Here is a 22,790-nt window from a genome sequence, read left to right on the forward strand (position 1 = left end):
TTCAAAGGGACAGAGAATAAAATAAGGACAGAGCATAAAGAAGATTAATTCTATACTCTTACCTAAACCACTGAATGTGGGTATGAGGCATAGATTCCAGAATGTAGTCCCATCTAGATGCCCATCTGATATTCTTATCTTCCTAGAGGGATTTAAAAACACACACACTCTTTAAATAAGAATTTGCCAATGAAGCGTATTAGGAATCCAAAAATTTCCATTCACAGCTTAACATTCTAGTCAATAGATACAATTCCTCATTATCATAACTTGGGTTAGTCATGAGACTTATGGACCTAGATTTACTCAAGTCTCAGGAAAATTAGGATAAAATTAAGCAGTAAATAAAATATAAGAGTTCCTAAAAGTATCTACTTACTTGTATTTTTTTTAAAGTCTTACTTTAAATCTTAATTAGCAAAGGCTTATTTTAAATGTCAAGATTTAGAGCTTTAGAGTATTTAATTATTTTCAGAAAATTGAGTGCAATAGCTTATTCTTTATTCTCTTTGATGCTATCTATCTATACCTATGAGACATCTAACCAGACCAGAGTCATAACCTAGGTACCTGAGCATCTGGCAGGTGTCACCCACACTGAGCTCTTAATACCTAGAAAGAAATATGTACAATTTACTGCACCAGGCTTGCAAAATTACACACTATTTAGGTAGGGACAGTAAACGTCACAACTATATTGGATTGCCAAGATAGTTTATTAAAAATAGAGGTGGAATATTGCCCAAGATTCTCATAAAATGAACTTTTACTTTCCTCCTAAGAAAACACTCCCTTGAATTACCTAAGAACCTACATAGATTATCTACCATCAGGAAACTCTCCATTTAAGCTTACACTCAAATCCTGATTTTAAAAATGGTGTTGTTTGCCCAAATGCTTGTTGCATATCTTTGACACTTTCATACCATCCTTCATGCCTCATTTCTACCTTTTGCCTTGTTTGTATCTCCTATGGCTTAACACTTTTAATCAGGCTCAGTTCTCCAATTCCCCATACTTCTTATTTAAACGAAGACTTAGTTTCGAGGGCAATTATGTTGCCTGGTGCACTGACAAACTATTCCAAAAATTAACTCATTAAAAGCTTATCTATTTGACAAGCTAATCATATTTTTAATTAGTTTAAGTAATATAAATTTAAAATCAATTTCTGAGTTATACTAAAGATAAAAATCACACTCACCTGGAAGCTAACAGAATAAGTATAGGCAATTCTGATCTCCCCAGAAGCCTTGTTACTTATATCCATGGGGGGTCCAGAGCAGTCTGTTTTATCTATATGGGTGTGCTTGAAGCTGTGGGAAGAAACATTTTGGCAAGATGCTGATAAAATAGTTTTTTTAAATGGAGTAAGGTTAGAGATTTTGTACGTATTTCACAATGCTGCTGATAGTCAAAAGTGATTCATATCACACTGAATAGTACAAATATTTACTTCATATAAATAAATGGCTTAGTTATAAGTGTACAAAATTGTTACTCAAAATAAGAACCAAACTTTGGAAAACATTACTTGAAGAGCATTAAATAATCTTTAAAGAAATCAAAACAAACACTGAGGGAGTTTAAATTAACTGCCATCCTGTTACGGCATGCATTGCTTTACCACTAGTGGCACAAGAAAATGGCTATATCAGTTGGGTGGGGGAGTGGGGAGTCATGGAAAGAAAAGAATACTCAATCAAAGAAGCATCTCACAAATAACTGAGGAGTACTTTCACACTAAAAAAGCTGACAATTTGAAGAGATGCCCTTTCAATGACTTATCACATACTGGCATCTAACACTGCATGGAGACTTTCGAAATGACACACTAATCAGCTCATTTGGGCCTCTGAAAGCTGCAAATATCTGAGGTAATGCTTTTCCACTGTAGAAGGGAACATGGTCCTAACCACTTATGTTCTCCATTCCAAGCTGACATAGAAAAGCTGTCAAAAACTGACTGAAAAACAAAACAAAAAGGCACCCTGGCTACTTACCATGACAGGAAAATAAATATTTGTATGGTTTCTCTGGGAAATCCATAACTCAATAACAAACCATGCTAAAGGAAGTTTTAGTAAAAAAAACACCAAATTATACGCCAGAATACTGATTAAGGAAAAAGTTAATTGGTCCCAAAATATTTATTCTTTGGGTCTAAATTTCACTTACAGTTATTTATTTTTATCTATTGTATAATTACCTTTTTGGTTCAAGTTTAGCAGCCACTAATCTTGCTCCCATGGATCCAGTTTCAACAACATGGTAGTATATTTTGATATCAACATGGTTAAAGATGTAAAATGTATCTCTTTCATGGAATTCTGACTGTGGAGCAGAACTTAAAGTTAGTGGTAGAAAACTGGCTATAAAAGTGTCGAAATATAAAATTTTAAAATAAGCCAAAACAAGTAAGAAAATTTGAACTTGGACAGAATTTTAATCCTTCCCCATAAAAATGTTTAAGTTTTAACTTTTTTTTTTAAATTGTAGTTGTTTTGTTTTTTTTTTTTTGCGGTACGCGGGCCTCTCACTGTTGTGGCCTCTCCCGTTGCGGAGCACAGGCTCCGGATGTGCAGGCTCAGCGGCCATGGCTCACGGGCCTAGCAGCTCCGCGGCATGTGGGATCTTCCCGGACCGGGGCACGAACCCGTGTCCCCTGCATCGGCAGGCGGACTCTCAACCACTGCGCCACCAGGGAAGCCCTGAAGTATAGTTTTTAATAGAAGTACAATGCTGTGCTAGTTCCTGGCGTACAGCAAAGTGATTCAGTTATATATATATATTCTTTTCCACTGTAGGTTATTACAAGATATTGAATATAGTTCCCTGTGCTATACAGTACAACCTTGTTTATATTTTATTTATAGTAGTTTGTATCAACTAATCCAAAACTCCTAATTTATCCTCCCCCCCTCTTCCCCTTTGGTAACCATAAGTTTGTTTTCTATGTCTGTGAATCTGTTTCTATTTTGTAAATAAGTTCATTTGTATCATTTTTTTAGATCCCACATATAAGTGATATCATATATTTGTCTTTCTCTGATTGATGCACTTCACTTAGTATGATAATCTCTAGGTCCAACCATGTTGCTGCAAGAGGTATTATCTCATTCCTTTCTATGGCTGAGTAATATTCCATTGTGTGTGTGTGTATATACCACATCTTCTTTTTTTTTTTTTTTTTTTTTTTTTTTTACCACATCTTCTTTATCCACTCATCTGCTAATGGACATTTAGGTTGCTTCCATGTCTTGGCTATTATAAATAGTGCTGCTATGAATATTGGGGTGCATGGATCTTTTTGAATTAGTGTTTTTATCTTTTCCGGATACACGCCCAGGAGTGGGATTGCTGGATCATATGGTAACTCTATTTTTAGTTTCTTAAGGAACTTCCATACTGTCTTCCATAGTGGCTGCACCGACTTACATTCCCAGCAACAGTGTAGGAGGGTTCTCTTTTCTCCACACCCTGTCCAGCATTTATTATTTGTAGACTTTTTGATGATGGCCATTCTGACCGTTATGAAGTGATACCTCATTGTAGTATTTTGATTCTCATTTCTCTAATAACCAGTGATGTTAAACATCTTTTCACGTGCCTACTAGCCATCTGTATGTCTTCTGTGGAGAAATGTCTATTTACGTCTTCAGGCCATTTTTTTGATTGGTTTGTTTTTTGTTGTTGTTGAGTTGTATGAGCTGTTCGCATATTTTGGAAATTAAGCCCTTGTCAGCTGCATCATTTGCAAATATCTTCTCCCAATCTGTAGACTGTCTTTTCATTTTGCTTATGGTTTCCTTTGCTGTGCAAAAGCTTATAAGTTTGATTAGGTCCCATTTGTTTATTTTTGCTTTTACTTCTATTGCCTTGGAAGACTGACCTAAGAAAACATTACTACATGAGAAAACATGTCAGAAAATGTTTTGCCTATGTTCTCGTCTAGGAGTTTTATAGTGTCATGTCTTATAAAGTCTTTAAGCCACTTTGAGTTTATTTTTGTGTATGGTGTGAGGGAGAGTTCTAAGTTCACTGATTTACATGTGGCTGTCTAGCTTTCCCAGCACCACTTGCTAAAGAGATTGTCTTTTCTCCATTGCATATTCCTGCCTCTTGGTTGAATATTAATTGACCATAGTTGTGTGTGGGTTTATTTCTAGGCTCTCTATTCTGTTCCACTGATTCATATTTCTGTTTTTCTGCCAATACCATGCTGTTTGGATTTTTGTAGCTTTGTAGTATTGTCTGAAGTCTGGGAGAGTTATGCCTCCATAAGCTTAAACTCTTTATAAGCCAAAACTAACTGGCAGAGGTACAAATTACACTTCTTTTAAGTTTTAATTTTTACATAAAACTTTAAAAGTACCTGACAAGACATCTCTTATTGTCTAGCTTTTCCCTTAGAAAATAAAACAAATAAAATTTTAAATATTATATGTTATGAGCATGCTAAATGTTACACATTTTAACACCTTTCCTCCACAGAAGTTTAAAACTTCAGAATAAACCAATAACCTAAATTATTCAAGAGTCCTTGGTCAACTCTCACAAAAGCATTAACCAAATAACCAGTTTCATGATCAAGCTCATGCTAACTTCTACTACCAGGTCATATTCATTAAGAGATTAAATCAGGTTGACTTCATTATACAAAATTTAATATATATCCCCAATAATTTTGATTACTTTCTAAATTAATGTCTTCACTTTATTATTTTATTTTTTAAATTGTAAAAGAATGGCCTCAAAGACTGATACCTTTTTAAAAAGGTATAATATCAAACTTTTACAATACAATATTCTATGGACTTAAATTTGCAATACAAATTTCATGGACTTATTATGATGTCTTTTTGGCAGTCAACCATGAACCTTTTTTTAATATGTAAGATTTATGAATTTAACTTTTAACAGAGTCAGAACATACAAAGTCCTAGCCCATAGCATAGTGTTTAGCATATAAGAGACACTGCCAGTAAATGTTAAACTGAATCTGAATTATTTTAGTTCTAGAGTTATAAATTGTTAATCTGGCTTAAATTTAAAGACTAGGTATGGGAATTCCCTGGTGGTCCAGTGGTTAGGACTCAGCGCTTTCACTGCAGCAGCCCGGGTTCAATCCCTGGTCGGGGAGCTAAGATTCTGCAACCTGCACGTCACAGTCAAAAAAATTAAAAAAAGGACAGAGTAGCTGTCCTTCAGAACATCTGAACTGCACTCATTCAATGAATATAACAATTTTTGTCCAGATAAAGATTGACTCCTTCTACCAAAAAGCCATATTTTAAAAAATAGCATAGAGTTAGTTTATCACAAACTTACATTAATAACACAGGCATCTTTTGCATGGCCTTTATCTGTAATGTAACAGCCAATAGGAAATCCAGGATTACAGAACCTCTGACCATCTTCAACATCATAACACCATGTTACCGGCATATTATCCACAATCCTATGCACAGAAATAAAAGTCAAGTTAGAAACCACCAAACATGACTAAGAATTACTTCCCAAATCTGTGTCAACACTTTGTAAAATTTAAATGTCTAAAAATGCCTTAAGGTGTCAAAACTACAATCAAAGAATTTTGATAAAATGTGGTACTTCATAAGTAATAGTATTGTGCCAATATCTGACACACTGTAGTGGGAAAAAAAATCTCTACACCTTCTTTGAAAAGGAGTAAATAAATTAATTTACTGCGATCGCTAATATAACAATACCATTATCTAGACACCTAAGGATAATTTACCTTCAGCGAACACTCAACAGCTCTAAATAGGTGCAAAGCAATATATTTAGTTCCTTGGGAACAGTTTATGGAATAGTATAGAAACAAACGTCTTTTATTACTCAGGTAATTCAATAAAAAGAGAAGAATATAACTGCCAAGATATAGGGAAATATTCAACTGAAGGGCCACGCGAAAAAGTGAAAATAATAGTATCATCTATTAAAACCGTGTAAATCCAACTTATGTCTAAAAGAAATGCTGCTATAAAGTTAGAGAAATAAATCTTTCAAGTTCTATAGAGAAAAAACTTTTTTTAAAAAAAGGATAAAAATAAAGAGTAAAATTTTGTAGTCCTGTATAATTACATTAAAGTGCAAGCATAGGGTCTCCTATGCCCAAAACGCATCACAGGATACAAATTTTTAAAATTACTAAAAATATACTAGCTGTATTACAGTCATAAGACAACACTCCAGGGCATGTTTTATTTGTGAATTAATGTATGCCTTAGGAAGTAAAATTATGATTCTATATTCACCCAGGGTGTACGTTAATGACCTAATAAAACATGTCTCGTCACACTTAAATGCTATTTAATAGTACCCAATATACTAAATTTTAGAATCACCTACACTATTAAGTTTATTATTATTATAGCCAGCAGGCTAGTAGTTCCCATGAAAATACTAAAATATCAGAAGCATGAAAACCATGCTATATAATATAAATAATTCAGATTTTTTGGAGGCCTCAAGAATCAGTTAATTGCTTTAATTTTTTAGGTAGACAATGAAGTTCAGTCAATGAATATAAAAGAGCAATATATTAATTTTAATATCTTTACACTATCAGAGAGAGTACTACATAAAATTACAGTGCTAGTTACAAAATGAGAATTAAGGGGCAATTTAGGGGTTTTTTTAAAGGTGAACATCCTAAATTTATCATTTATATAATGCCTTGACATAACCTTTGCCTGGCTGGAAACAAACAAAACCCAACAAACCCTTGGAAATAAATGTAAGAAAACTTAAAGAATATAATTTTCAATTACTGCCTTGCTAAGTTGGGAAGTAGTAGCTATTGAAATTCATAACACCAAAAATATTTAAAAATTCTATTTTCAATCTGATATAGTGAAAAAGAGTAAAAGAAGAGGACTCAAAAGGTTAAAGGTCGAATGACTGGCCCCAATTTTTTACCATTAAGGACTGCCTTCCATTATTTCCCTCTACCCTCATGGGCTCCATCTGAAACACTTCTGGCAGTCAAGCTTCATTTATTAATAAATCAATTTTCCCAATAAATTAATTTCTAGAGTTTCTGATGAGAATGGAATAACCCATGTTGCCACAGTACACTCAAAAAAATAAAAAAAGTGCAGCCAAAAGCAAAGAAACTTGGTATTTAGGTTATTCTACATAGTTTTTAAAATTTATTTATTTTTATTTTTTTCATAGTTTTAATATAAGTTAATTTACACTATCTAACTGGGGTTTTGAATTTTTGAAAATAGCACATCATTCCCCTTTGCCAGCCTACGGGATCCAAGATTGGCACTCACTAGACTAAAATATCTTCAAAGACCCCTCTCTGTCCAATAAGCCAGAGTCTGGTGGTTTTATGGTACTAAAAAAATTTAAGTACTTTGATAACTAGCTAAATAAATTACACTTTTATAAATAAAATGTCACAAAGATGTGGAAACTTAGGCAAAAAGTATAATCACAAAACTTGTAGAGTAGAGGGAATTCAAGTGTCTGCTGCTGGTATCAAAACATTAGTCAGGGGACTTCCCTGGTGGTGCAATGGTTAAGAATCTGCCTGTCAATGCAGGGGACACAGGTTCGAGCCCTGGTCCGGGAAGATCCCACACGCCGCGGAGTAACTAAGCCCGTGAGCCACAACTACTGAAGCCCATGTACCTAGAGTCCATGCTCAGCAACAAGAAAGAAGCCACTGCAATGGGAAGCCTGCCCACTGCAGCGAAGGGTAGCTCCTGCTTGCCGCAACTACAGAAAGCCTGTGTGCAGCAATGAAGACCCAAAGCAGCCAAAAATCAATAAGTAAATAAATTTATATAAAAAAAAATCAGTCAGTCTCAAGAATCAAGAAGTAGCTTAACGTTATTCACAGAGTAAGCCAAGAAGATCCTCAAATTACATTCTAAAGTCCCAAATAAGAATTGAAAGTATTCATCAATTTAGATATAAAAATTAACTACTGTTAATTAACTGACTGTTCTCTATAATGAGAACAATGAGTTGGTGCACTAACTAATAATCAGTCATTTTATTCGTTCAGAAGGTAGTGTGGTTAAAGTGCTATGGGGGAAGAACTACAGTTCATTCATGTGATGGAATGGTATACAATTACAAAAAGAATGAAGTAGATATAGATCTATAGATGTGCTTTACATGGAAAAATGCCCATATTTTCTTAAACAAAGTGATCAATTTCAGAACAATGTGTACAATAATTCCATTGTTATTTTAAAAGGTACATACTCTTTTTTTTTTTGCGGTACGTGGGCCTCTCACTGTTGTGGCCTCTCCCGTTGCAGAGCACAGGCTCCAGACGCACAGGCTTAGCAGCCATGGCCCACGGGCCCAGCCGCTCAGCGGCATGTGGGATCTTCCTGGACCGGGGCACGAACCCATGTCCCCTGCATTGGCAGGCGGACTCTCAACCACTGCGCCACCAGGGAAGCCCGGCACATACTCTTTTATATACCTACATGTGCATAGAAATCTGGAAACAGGGCTTTCCCTGGTGGCGCAGTGGTTAAGAATCTGCCTGCCAATGCAAGGGACATGGGTTCGAGCCCTGGCCTGGGAAGATCCCACATGCCACGGAGCAACGAAGCCCGTGTGCTACAACTACTGAGCCTGAGCTCTAGAGCCCGCAAGCCACAACTACTGAGCCCACGTGCCACAACTACTGAAGCCTGCGCACCTAGAGCCCGTGCCTCACAACAAGAAGCCACGACAATGAGAAGCCCGCACACCGCAACAAAGAGTAGCCCCCACTCACCACAACTAAAGAAAGCTTGTGCACAGCAACAAAGACCCAACACAGCCAAAAATAAATAAATAAATTTATATTAAAAAAATCTGGAAACATACAGGAGAAATAATAGTGCTACCTCTGGGGAGCAGGATTAAAGAAGTTGAGGGTAGTAGAAAACACTTTGTATAATCTTTCATATTTCTAAGGGTTCCTGTTATTTCATCTCTGTCAACTCTGCTATCTATGCTTAAAATCAAATTACATAGTAAAAATGTCTGAAGTCAGCCAAGGACAGAAATATACTCAACTAATGGTTCACGTAAATGCATCAATATGAATCAAATATTTTCTAAATGTGTAATGAACTGATTTAAGGACTAAAGCCCATTGCCTAGAATTACCAGACTGTATATCTGTGATATGGCTTAGAGTTTTTGTTAATGGATTCAGACCTGAAATAATAAACTTTTCTGATTCAACTACAAAAATCACTATCCACCAGCATTGTTCCAGTTTATTTTTTTAGGCAGAATTGTTTAAGTTTGCAACTATTTTAAATTATTCTTCTTGTTATTAAGCATCTTGGGATCAAAACAGTACCTATGTTAATTGCATCATAAATAAGTTAAAAATATTTCTAAGTACTTTATTGTCAGGAATCTACTGAAGAAGAGGTGCTTCTGTTATCTTTAAGAGGAAGACTCTAAACAGGATTCTAAGAACAGAGGGTAGAAGAGAAAGCTAAAAATCACCCATATTGGGCTTCCCTGGTGGCTCAGTGGTTGAGAATCTGCCTGCTAATGCAGGGGACACGGGTTCGAGCCCTGGTCTGGGAGGATCCCACATGCCGCGGAGCAACTAGGCCCGTGAGCCACAACTACTGAGCCTGCACGTCTGGAGCCTGTGCTCCGCAACAAAAGAGGCCGCGATAGTGAGAGGCCCGTGCACCGCAATGAAGAGTGGCCCCCGCTTGCCACAACTAGAGAAAGCCCTCGCACAGAAACGAAGACGCAACACAGCAAAAATAAATAAGTTAAAAAAAAAAAATCACCCATAGTGACCTAAAGAGTCATTCTTTCATTCAGTCAACAAATGGACAGCTGTCAGAGTAAATGGAGGTAGAAGGGGTGAAAATGAGCCTTAAGGCTCATAAGGACTGAGCCTTAAATATGATTTTGAAGGCTGGAAAGAACAATTTTAAGCAAAGAGAAAACACCAAGGGAAACTTTTCAATTACTGATGAATGAGAAATGTATCCTGAGTTACATTAACTCAGCAATTAAGTAGTATTCTCACAGTAGCTTACAGGAAAAAAGCTCTTGGCTTACCAGAAACCAAAGAAATGAAGACATGGAGGAGACTTTCAAGTTCCTGTTAGCACTGAGGGTCAGATGAGAAAGAAGCTGACGCAAGTGTAACAGGTACGTTTCCTTCCTTCTAACAGAGCCCTGCTATGGGAGACTCATTTCTATGTGGTTCAGTTGTATTTTACCCAGGTCTAGCCAATCAGAGTGAATCACCCTAATCACAGACTCGTTCATGAATGGGCATGTGACCCAGGGTTGCCCCTCTCTAGGACTTTTTTGTTCTACGAGGATGGGGAGAAACCAAGGAGGCAAGAGGGAATGAGAGGTTCCAACAATCCTACTGAGCCACAGGATCTGGTCATGTCCAAGCTGAAATCAATGGTTCTCACCTCCCTGAGTGAGGGCAAACGGGTCTGAGATAGTGACAGGACAAACATTCAAGAGGAAGTCTACAAAAATAGTCTTCCTGTTCACCACCTCCAGCACCTTACACTTTTTGGAAGAGGCAAAACATATGTAAACCATGACCACCAGAGAATACAGGCATTTGTTGGCAAAATTATCTGGAAGAATAACAATTGGTTATATTTTAAAAGTTGGGTTTTTGAGACCCTTTTTTAATACTGTTTGAATATTGTATAGTAAGTAAATACTCCTGGGGAAGCAAAAAAAAATTTTTTTAATGCTTTTTGATTATAATGCAAACTGGTAAAAACATTGTTAATGTTACGTCATGTTTATAAAATAAAAAACAGATTACACAAATTATAAGTATTTTTATTGGAAGTAGATGCTATTTCTCAAATATCAAATGAAAGTTAAATTTTGTTTTCCTATGATCTTTTTCACGGCCTGCAAGTACAAAATAACAGTATTTTTCCAGAAGACTGATCCAGGTCCTTTCCCAAAGCACAAATATGCTCCTTTTAACTATGTATGAATAAAAGAAGTGCTCTAGGAAACAGGTCTGTGTACCTAAACAAGTACCAGATATTACAATAATCTAAGTGCAGAAAATGATGATACTTTAAGCTGTCAACCTTAGTAATCCTCTGGCAAATAAAAGTCACTACTTCATATTACTAATAACAAAAAAAGGAAATAAATTTATTTGCTATTTTTATAGAATCAATGAAGTATTTACACATTCAATGAAACAGAGGTTTCTTCTTGAAAAGGAAAAAGCCCAAAATCCCAAATCTCCACGTCTTACCAGTGATGTTGATAATTCAGTAACATGCTTTTTTTCAAGAATTCTAACTTTTGTTTGTCTTCAGCTTTCTCTGTATGGTATGTTTTTGTACAAACAAGCTTACAGGTCTCCTCCTTATTAAATGTAAACTGTATTAAAATAAAGTGGAAAGCAAATTAAGAAAAAATATCCAGGTCCTTCATGCCTGTAACATAAATAGAGTAAAAGCACTGGTCTCCTTAAATTACTTAAGTGCATTAATATTGATAATAAACATATAGAAATTCCCCACAGATCAAGCAGATTTAAATTTCAATCTTATTCTGTTTCTCTAAAACACTAAGTCATCAATTTTTCTAAGTAACAGTTTTTATTTTTATTTTTGATAATTTCAACCAACCCATCTCTTAAATATAAGTGAGTCCTAGGAGAGGAAAATACCCACACATAGAACAAAACAACATCAGTATCTCCATAATAATGTCCCCTGATAATGCTTTGGAAATTATGGATTTGAAGGCTTCCTATTAATAAACAGGTAAGGTTTTATGTCTATGTATTATTCATTCAGTGGATATTTGTTAAGTGTCTCCTATGCACCAGGTGATGGAGGTTCAGCAGTGAACAACACAGACTGTGATGACACAAGAAAAAGTTAAATCTGGATGTCTAGAATCAGAATAAATGTGATTCTTTTTACTCACATTTGAAAAGATTGTCAATTTTTAGGATGCTATGTAATAACAAAGTTGAAACAAAAATTGATAATTTTTTAAACCAAAGTTTAAAAACTAAGGAGTCCTCCAATTCTGGAGTCTAGGACTTATTTCATGAGCATGAAAACACACACATTATATTATTCACAACATATTATATAACGTAGGTTTACTTTACCAGGGCCTATTTATGTCTTAATTTAAAAAATCCATTTCCTAGTTTTCTTAAGGCTATAATTTATTAAACTAATTATATATACTCCATAATGTAACTATATATAGTCCAATACACCTTTTAATAAATTCAAACTTTATTACAGGGAGTAAAAGAAAAACCCAACTTGCATATGTTTCACTTCAGAGTAGTCCATTCTTTTATACATTATTTATTAAAATCCCTAAACCAGTTATTGTACATCATCTGACAAACCAATGTTTCAAGTGTAGTTCACTGCTGCCACCTGTCAGCCAATAGTTTCGTTCTCAAGGCGTTGCTATTTCTGTGAATACCGCAATATTTATGTAAATATTTAATAGTTTAAATTTTATATGAACCTTATAGGTTCCATCTAAAAGACCGGGAAATGAAAAAAACAAACGTATACATACTAAGGAATCAGAGGGATGTGTCAAACTTAAAGCAGAGAAGAGACATTATTAGTTACCACAAAAGTAGCAAATCTTACACCGCAGTCCGACGCTCACTGGGCTCAGGAAGTCAACGGTGTGTTCAATTGTGAAGGAAAATAGCAACCCTAAAGACGACACTTATCCATCATAATAAACGCTTATTACCTCATGTAACCCTCCTAACAGCCCTATGACGAAGTCTTCTTTGCTGACTCCTCCTCCGTCTTCCTGACCCATTAATACCAACTGCCCCAAGGCCCGGTCCTTGGAATTCTTCTCTTCACTATTTTTACCCACTCCCTTGGGGAGTTGATCAATTCCTGGCTTCAAATACCAACTATACACTAATGGTTCTCAAATACACGTATCTAGGCTGAATCCCTCCTCCAAACTGCAGACACATATTTTCAACTGTTAACTCAACATCCCTACTTGTATGCCTACCAAACATCTCATGTCATGTCAAAACAAACTCTTCCCCATTCCCTCCAAACCTGCTCTTCCCCCAGACTTTCCTATCTTAGAAAACAGAAACTCCACACCCCACATCCCACCTCTCGGCAAACTGTTGGTCCCAACGTCAAAACACAGCCAGTTTCTGAGATGCTGACCGCTTCACAACTCCCACCCTTACCCCAATGATCTGAGTCACCATTAAGTCATGCATATTTTCAGGACTGATAGTGAGAGACTCCTAACTTGCCTCCTGGCTTCTCACTCTCCCACGGTCCATTCTCTCTACAACAGTCCTGGTGATCCTGTTAAAATCTAACCCTACCCAAAACACTTCAATGCTAACCATCTTGCCCAGATGTACAGGTCAAAGTCTTTACAATGGCCTATGATGAGTGGGCTACATGATGTGGTCCTATTACTCCTTTGCCCTCATTTCCCACTATTCTCTGTCTTGCTCACCTGCTTGAGTCGCACCAATTTTTCTCTGTACCTTGAATACACTGGGCGAGCGACATCTCAGAACCTTTGCTTTTGCTGCATCCTTCACCACATCCTCCCCTCTCCCCACAAATTCACATGGCTCACTCCCTTACTTGCTTCAAGTCTTTTGCTCACCTCTCAGGTAAGACTTTCTCTGGCCTATTTAAAATTGAAAATTCTCCATCCACCATCCCTGATTTATCTTCAATAGTTCTTTCATCAGCAACTGACACACATGTGTTTCAGTAATTCGTTTTGTTTCCTTCTCCCCATCAGAATACAAGTCCATGAGGACAGAGACTTTTTTGGGTTCACTGCTGTACCCCACAACTACCACAGTGCCAGGCACGTGAAAGACATTCAGCAGTTGTGTTAACTGACTGAATGAGTGAATATGAGTGGTTAGACTTGAGATTTTATGATCCTATGATAGGTGGCTCCAGCTTCACATAATGCACACGATATCTTGCAGTTTTTTTCCTGACCTCAACAAAAGTCATCGATAAAATGGCAAAGCAGATTTGGGGTTTTGTTTTGTTGCTACTATTATTTTTACTGCAGATCTAAAAGAAGGCAAAATTCTTTGAAAAGAAAGGATAAAGAATCAATACTGAAATCAATGCTGAAAAATACATCAATACATTTATGGTTGCCTTGGGGAAAAAAATCTGATATCTTGGTCCCATGTTTCTGTTAACCTATGCCTTGATCTTAAGAAATGCTTGCTCTGTTTCTTTAAGCTTGGGGCTTAAAGAACTTGTTTTAGCACAAATCTTGATCCTAAAAAATTCTAGAAAACTCCGGGAAAATGTTAGGTGCACATTCTTTCTCCATTTTAAAACACTCCTTCTGTTCTTCTATTTTACCTCAACTCTTAGGACAAAATTAAATCTGAAAAGCACTAGGCCTGGGCTTCCCTGGTGGCGCAGTGGTTAAGAATCCGCCTGCCAATGCAGGGGACACGGGTTCGAGCCCCGGTCCGGGAAGATCCCACATGCCGCAGAACAACTAAGCCCGTGAGCCACAACTACTGAAGCCTGCATGCCTAGAGCCTATGCTCCACAACAAGAGAAGCCCGCGCACCGCAAGGAAGAGCAGTCCCCGCTCACCTCAACTAGAGAAGGCCTGCACACAGCAACAAAGATCCAACGCAGTCAAAAAAAAAAAAAAAAAAGCACTAGGACTAAAAGAAGGGTCTTTTGCATAAGCAAGGCATAATCTTTACATAAAAATAAACGAACCCTGAGTAGAATCCTACTAAAGAAGTAATTTGCCTTTAAAGTCTACACCAAAGGGACAAAACTTCTCTGTGGATTTGCATATTTTGCTGTTTACTGTTGGAGGCTCCTGTTGTCCCTCAAGTTCACTGAAGGTGTTACTGATGCTCTTCCCGCCTTCCATCATTTCTTAAGATCAAGGCATAAATAAACAGAAAGATGGGACTGAGAGACCAAAGGAGTATTTTAAGGTAGTTATACAATTTAATAAATATGCTGAAAATCACCCTCTGCTATAAAAAGAATGCAACAATTTCCAAAGTAATCTTTTAAAATATCACATCAGGGAAATATTATACAATTAATATGCCTGCCCTACTCAATACCACCCATGTCCATATATTTTGAGTTCCTTCTTTCCCAGTGACTTCATCTCATTAGGTCTTCAAATCTACTGTCTTTGGAAAAAAAAACAAACTCTGGCATCTTTACGGTAGAAAATCTCAAATTAAAACATTTTAAGAGGACATACTTACGGTTGAAAACTATGAACCTGTAGTGAATTAAAGGTGTACAATTATGTCTTCCCCCAGCGCTTCACGGTGTAGATACGGTGCTGGAGTAAGAGGTTAATGGGACTAACCGAGGCTTTTTGGGGATTTGCTGGACAGATGCTCAACGTAGTAAGGGCCAAGGGAGACAGAAGGTGGTGCTTAGTGAGAAAGCAGGCAAGGCAGCTAATCATGGGGTCACAGAAGAGACGGGTGTGACACCAAGAGAGGGAGCTGTTAGGCTGGGGTCAGGTTACAGTCACTGAAATGAGTATGCCCACATGGACAGATGCCCACAGAGAGTTAAAGAAAAATGCACAGTGCAGAATAATATTTTAAAACATAAACACACACATTTAATTCTATTTATATATGCTTGTAAGTACATGGAAAATTTCAGGAAAGATTAACAAGAAACTGTGATGTGGAACAGGGCGGCGGGGGGAGAGAAACTTCCTTTTCTTTTTATAGTCTGTATCATTTAGTTTTGTATATGGTGATACATTATTATTACAAACTAGTTTAATTTTTCTAAAAGAGAGAGATACATTATTCTTTGTGCAGCAGGAGAGCAGATATAAAATGAATAGGGGACTGTGAAATTCAGAAGGATAACAGGCTTAAAAGATAACAGATTTAAAAGGCAGAATAATTTTGGATGATGAAGTACATATACTGAAGAGAATATCTTATATTGTGCTTAGCTTGGTTCAACTGATGTCCTAAAAATGTATCAAAGATGTACCAAATATACTTCCACTGATCAAAACAGAAAGGTTAGCTTCCCCAAAACCCAATGGGAAAGCTGAAGTAGTGCTTTATCTGCTAATAGGGAAATTCTAGGGATTCTGTTCCCAAATGAAGTTACTGGAACAACTCTTCATAACTGAAAGCTAGGTTCCAGGTCCCTCTGTAAGGTGAGGCAGGGAGTCTGAGCACTTTTAGGCCACCACCTTATCATTTATTGATATAATACTGACTGTAGGAAATGTTCCTTTGAACAAACTTATTTATGACATATCGTGAGAAGGGGAGGGATACTTCTAAACTGTGACTTTAAGAAATTTTTCTGGATGCAAAAGAGAAATGAATTCCTTCTTAGCTAAGTTATCACAGGCTTTTCTACAAGGTGGGGAGAAAAAAGAAAAAAGATGCAACTAAATAACTTTTATATAACACAGAATACAAACCTTATATGGTGACGGTTCAATTCTTTCTCCAAATAATACCTGACCTAGATTTTCAGATGGGCGTTTTCCTTCTGATGCTTGGCAAAAATCAAACCTGCGGGCAAGAATATTTAAGTTTTTAAGCATAAAAGGAAGCAATGAGATATCAAACCCCTAGCCAACCTAGAGGACAGATTAGGTACTGATCACTCTAAGTAGATGAATAAGAAATATATTCCTACTCCAAGTTCCATGTACCACATCTCCCCAAAACAAACAAAAAAAACACCTGAAAATTATGCCTTAGAATGCTTTGATTTTTAAATAATACTTTTATTAAGATGTAAATTATAGAATTAAAAAAATTGACACATTATAATTTATTGTTGTTCATTTCAATGATAAAATTATTTACACCCTAGTCTTCAAGGGAATTTTGCGTAACTCACCTCCTTTTGTTATCTTTCTAATTCAAATATTTACTTAATGCCATTTCAAGAAGATGTGTCAACTACATGGGTTTCTGTCTCATCCCAATATACTGGCCAACATGAAAAGCAGGCTAGACAGACCCTCCGAGAACATGGAGCTGTGGAGAAGCCATAACCAGGCAGCTGTAAGCTTCTCTCTGTGCTATAATTTCCTTGTATTACTAACCAAGTTTTCATAAAGTTTTGTTTGAACGTTACAGCCTAATTTCAGCCTTGCTATAGAATATTAAAGGGCAGTTCTGTGCTCACCATGGTCACTATGGTTGAAACCGGCACAGTGATGGCTACAGACCAGTTAGATCCCTAAGAGGAAGATGAATCTTGGGTGATAAAAAACTGGGGCTGGGAAGTCCCCAAATGAAGATTCTCCATCTACTGGATATAAGAGATTCACTGAGTTTTCCCAAGAATAGCCACAAAGATTTAAGGAGAGAGATTTGTTTATTTAACAAAACAAAAACTAGAAAAAGTCTCCAAAGTTACATAAATTATGGTCCATTCATTCATGAAATTTGTATTCTCTTCTTACACGTTTAGGCACATGGATTCTTGTAGGATAGTCAAACTTTTTGTGTGTGTTTTCTACAGTAAACAATTTTCTTTCAAAACTCTTAGATACCAGAGAAATTTAGAAGCCAACTAAAATTTAGGAACATATTTTATACCCAATATGGAATATAGTGCTCAAATGAACAAAGGATATTTATGCAGCATTTTTATAATATCAAAAAATGGAAATAATGAAATGCTCATAAATAGAGAATTAGTGAAACAAATCATACACAGACTCTATATGATCTCTACAAAGGGATAATAAACAGCTACTAAAAAGACCGAGGTAGCTGTGTATTAATATAGAAAAGATGTCCAAATAGATTCAGTGAGAAAAACAAGGTGCAAATAAAATATATAAACCTGCTTTCATTTAAAACAAAAATGGGGCTTCCCCGGTGGCACAGTGGTTGAGAATCTGCCTGCCAACGCAGGGGACACGGGTTTGATCCCTGGTCCGGGAAGATCCCACATGTCGCGGAGCAACTAAGCTCATGAGCCACAACTACTGAGCCCGCGTGCTGCAACTACTGAAGCCCGTGCGCCTAGAGCCCATGCTCCACAATGAGAGAAGCCACTGAAATGAGAAGCCCGCGCACTGCAACGAAGAGTAGCCCCCGCTTGCTACAACTAGAGAAAGCCCACACACAGCAACGAAGACCCAATACAGCCAAAAATAAATAAATTTTTAAAAAAATGTATAAATGTGGTTGTGTATGTTAGAATAAGCAGAGAAAAAATGCAGGCGGCAGACAACAAAGCAGTTATTTCTGGGGATTGATTATGTGGGACATATGGATTTTGTTGAAAACTATGTGGGTTTTTTAATAATCAAAAAAATTAAAACAAAATGGCTATTTGTCCAGTCAGGTAAAAAAAGGAATTCATTGTTTTCGTTGGTGCTTCTGTTGCATTGCAAAGTGACATCAACAGATCACATTTCACATTTTAACCCTACCTTAGAAATAAACAATATCCCTTTTAAAAATGTTTTCAGGCCCTGTACATTTTTTAAATGCGTATGAATTTATCCATAACTGTGGAGAAAGTAAAAGTTCTAAATGTACAAAATTCTGATGAGTCATAAAATTTCATATAAAAACCAAGCTGAAAAACTTACGCTGTATATTCATAAGGAAGAACAGATTCCACTGAGTCAAGCCTGTTCACAAATAGTTCTATTTCAGCCTGAAAATGAAGAAACACAGAATTAGAATATAAACAACTAGAGACCAAAACTTAGGTCATGCCTAGCATTAAAAAGGAATTTGACTTTTGAAATGAGAAATTTTATGATATCCAACTCACTTTAAAGAATTACTTATAAATCCATTCACTGAGTAGATTTATATGCATTTAAATTACAATAAAATAATATTCAGTTGCAAATGTCTCCAATAGTTTCTAAATGCTTTAAGTTCTAAAAATTTCTAAAAAATTAAATAAGTATTTAAATTAAATAAGGTATCACTCACTACATCAATATAGATTGCTTTTAAAAATCTGGTTTTCAAATTCAGTATTTCATTCTGCAGCACAAAGATAATTTTTATTTTTAAACAGTTTTAAAAAAACATTCTCGGGGCTTCCCTGGTGGCGCAGTGGTTAAGAATCCGCCTGCCAATGCAGGGGACACGGGTTCGAGCCCTGGTCCAAGAAGGTCCCACACGCCGTGGAGCAACTAAGACCGTGCGCCACAACTACTGAGCCTGCGCTCTAGAGCCCGCAAGCCACAACTACTGAAGCGCGAGTGCCTAGAGCCCGTGCTCCGCAGCAAGAGAAGTCACCACAATGAGAAGCCTGCACACGGCAACAAAGAGTAGCCCCTGCTCGCCACAAGTAGAGAAAGCCCGTGCGCAGCAACGAAGACCCAATGCAGCCAAAAATAAATAAATAAATTAAAAAAAACCCACAAAACATTCTCACAGCATTCAAGGAATGCTGTCAAGAAGAAGAAAAAGAGAAATGGATGCATCCAAGAACTATTCTGAAAATAAATTTGATAGGACTGATTGGTTTTATGTGAGAGTAAAGATAACACACGCCCTAAGTTTAAAGACGAGAGATGCTTTAATTTTCTGATTTTGACAAGTAACAAAAGGGACATTGGAAGAGGATTAGGTTTGAGGGGAGAGATCGTGAGTTTGTCTTTAGACATGTTTTGTTTAAAGTGCCTTTGAGATACCTAAGTGTAGAAGGATAAACAGTCATGGCATTCAGAAAAAAAATCTGGAGATATGAATGAGACACATCTGCGATTAAATTCAATATGAGACCACTAAACTCTGGCTAAAAGTTTTCAAAAGCTATATCACCTGTGGCTCTTTGAAATGTGAAGTGGTTACAGCCTTTTGGAAAGCAAAATACATGCATTCTTCCACCCAGCAATCCTACTTATGAGAACTTAACTCCTAGTGAATAAAATCATGTGTGCACAAGAGATCATGTATAAGAATGTATACTGCAGACTTGTTCATTAAAAGACTAGAAACATATTGTAGTATGCCTGTTGATAGTAAATTAGCTATTAAACACCCTGGGACCATTAAAAAAAAAAGAAATGTTGCCAGGTAGGTAAGAAATTTCTAGATCAATTGTACTAGAAACACAATCTCATGCTCTTAAGCAGACAGGAGACAGACAATGACAACACGGTTTAATTCTGGAGGACTGCTTTGATCAATCTGAGAATGCTTAACTACAAAGGTAGTAACAGAGAAGAAATTCATAAAGACCAAATCAAATTCAACAACAGAGAAGAGGGAGAAAAGCTGTATCAACTTCCTAGGAAACATGGGTTAACTCAAAGCCACACCTTCCTACTGAAGCTCCCAGGATTTCTTCAACGTATATTTGAAGTTCCAAAGGAAGTTGTACCCAGGTACCCACTCTCCCAATAGGGGCTCATTGCTACTCAATACAGAATTCTTCAGATGAAAATGTCAGTAAGTAATCTGTGCCCTGAAGTACTTTTGGTACTAACCAAAAACAATTAAATAGGAGCTGTTTACCTGTATTTTACAGGGTTAGATCACTATGGCTGCCTCTGGACTCTGATCTGAGGCTACCTGGAAGAGCATAAAGCCACATTTGCCATTTTGATCTCATTTACTAGTGCCGTCAGCAGTCCTCTATACCTGTTAATACCCCAAAAGTGAGACAAAATGTTCAATGTACAAAAACTAATAATACACTGTCATTTGAAAAACAGCAAAACACAGTGGGCAAAAGAAGACCTCTGGGGCCAGTTTGCCTGGGTTCAAATCCCAGCTCTACCACTTATACTTGGTCAAATTATTTAGCATCTCAGTTTCCTCATGGGTGCTTCAGTTTCTTTATCTGCAAAATGGGGATAACAGTAACTACCTCACAGAGGTATGAGGATTAAATGAGTTAACATTTATAAAGTATGTCAAACAATGCCGAATACATGAAGTGCTATGTATTTGTTAAATAAAGGAAACCAAATAAATTTAATGATATTCAGAATAGGGAATGCCTAAACTACAGTGCTCATCCACTAAAATGCCCATCCAATATTCATGATATACAATGGAAGGCATTAGCCTTTGTACACGGTACTGAAAACACACATAAAACCCCTAAAACCGTACTGAAATAAAATGACAACTCAACTCAATGGTAACACTGTCTCAAACACAAAAAAAAGTTTAACTGTGTCTCCTTGTACAAAATATTGAAGACTATATCACTGGTCTTTCTGACTAAGAAGATAATGGGACATGATATTTAAGCTTACAGAATGCTTGAGTAATTATCACAAACTTATATAACTGTTGTGAAGGCAAAATTCCCCGTTGATAGCTTACTCTGCCAAAATAATTTTCACTAATTATAAGGGGTCAACACTGCTATGAAGATATACCAGAATCCAAGCGCTCTATTTAATGTATCTTTTTTTTTTTTTGCGGTACGCGGGCCTCTCACCATTGTGGCCTCTCCTGTTGCGGAGCACAGGGTCCGGATGCGCAGGCTCAGCGGCCATGGCTCACAGGCCCAGCCGCTCCGCGGCATGTGGGATCCTCCTGGACCAGGGCATGAACCCGTGTCCCCTGCATCGGCAGGCAGACTCTCAACCACTGCGCCACCATGGAAGCCCTATTTAATGTATCTTAATGAAGACTGAAAGTTCCTAAAAAGCTAATCCAGTTCACATCTTTAGATTTCTTTCTAGGGAGGAATGCACCTATTATACTCTACACAACTTTCTATGTTTTGAGTGTCAAAATCCACAGATCCACATTTTCATCACATAAGCCAACTCCCTTGTGCCACAATTAAGCATATTCCTTACTCTCAGTACAAAGAGATTAAGAACACAGACTCTGAAGCTAGGCTGCCTGGGTTTAAATCCTGGCTCTGACATTTACTAGTTGTGTGATCTTGGGGAAGTTTCTTCACTTCCCTGTGCCTTGGTATTCTCATTTGTAGAATGGAGGTAATAATAATTCCTGTTGCAACTGGTTTTTGAGAAGAGTCGAGAACAATGCCTGTCACAAAGTACTATGTAAGTATTTACTATTATGCAGCAATGTCCAGTAGAACTTCAAGCAATGAAAATACTCTAACTGCTCTGTCAAATACAGTAGCCACTAGCCACACAGGGCCATTAGTCACTAGAAACGTGGTCAGTGTGGCTGAAGATCTGAATTTAAATTTTTATTTAATTTTACATTTAAAAAGTCACAGGAGGACTTCCCTGGTAGCGCAGTGGTTAAGAATCCGCCTGCCAATGCAGGGGACATGGGTTCGAGCCCTGCTCCGGGAAGATCCCACTTGCCATGGAGCAACTAAGCCCGTGTGCCAAAACTACTGAGCAGCCCACGAACCACAACTACTGAAGCCTGCAAGCCTAGAGCCTGTGGTCCGCAACAAGGGAAGCCACCGCAGTGAGAAGCCCACACACCACAAGGAAGAGTAGTCCCTGCTCACCACAACCAGAGAAAGCCCACACGCAGCAACGAAGACCCAATGCAGCCAAAAATAAATAAATAAAATAAATAAATTTATTTTAAAAAAATAGTCACAGGCGTCTAATGGCTTCTATATGGGACAGCACAGTAATGGAAAAGAATAAAATGCTGCTTAGTACCCTTTATAAACCCTCTTCATATACTTAATATTTTACTCTAGTCATTGCAATCTTCCCTTTACTTGGAAAAATAACTCGAATGTTAGTCTATCCCAGAGGTTGGCCAATTTTTTTCTTAAAGGGCCAGAGAGTAAATATTTTAGGCTTTGCTGGACAAGCAGTCT

The 22,790-nt window shown here is 37.1% G+C and overlaps 1 protein-coding gene across 1 annotated transcript in view; it reads right to left on the reverse strand.

Annotated features, from left to right (window-relative positions):
• Positions 1-22,790, reverse strand: part of TM9SF2 (transmembrane 9 superfamily member 2) — a 57,660-nt gene that overhangs the window by 25,224 nt on the left and 9,646 nt on the right. Inside the window, exons 2-8 of the mRNA XM_004273635.3 lie at positions 18,634-18,701; positions 16,492-16,585; positions 11,273-11,400; positions 5,332-5,461; positions 2,210-2,334; positions 1,205-1,316; positions 63-142 (exon numbers count right to left, since the gene is read on the reverse strand). Of these exons, the coding sequence (XP_004273683.3) occupies positions 63-142; positions 1,205-1,316; positions 2,210-2,334; positions 5,332-5,461; positions 11,273-11,400; positions 16,492-16,585; positions 18,634-18,701 (737 nt within the window). The remainder of the gene's footprint in view (positions 1-62; positions 143-1,204; positions 1,317-2,209; positions 2,335-5,331; positions 5,462-11,272; positions 11,401-16,491; positions 16,586-18,633; positions 18,702-22,790) is intronic.

Source organism: Orcinus orca, chromosome 18 (genome assembly GCF_937001465.1).
Source record: "Orcinus orca chromosome 18, mOrcOrc1.1, whole genome shotgun sequence".
Lineage (NCBI taxonomy): Eukaryota > Metazoa > Chordata > Mammalia > Artiodactyla > Delphinidae > Orcinus > Orcinus orca.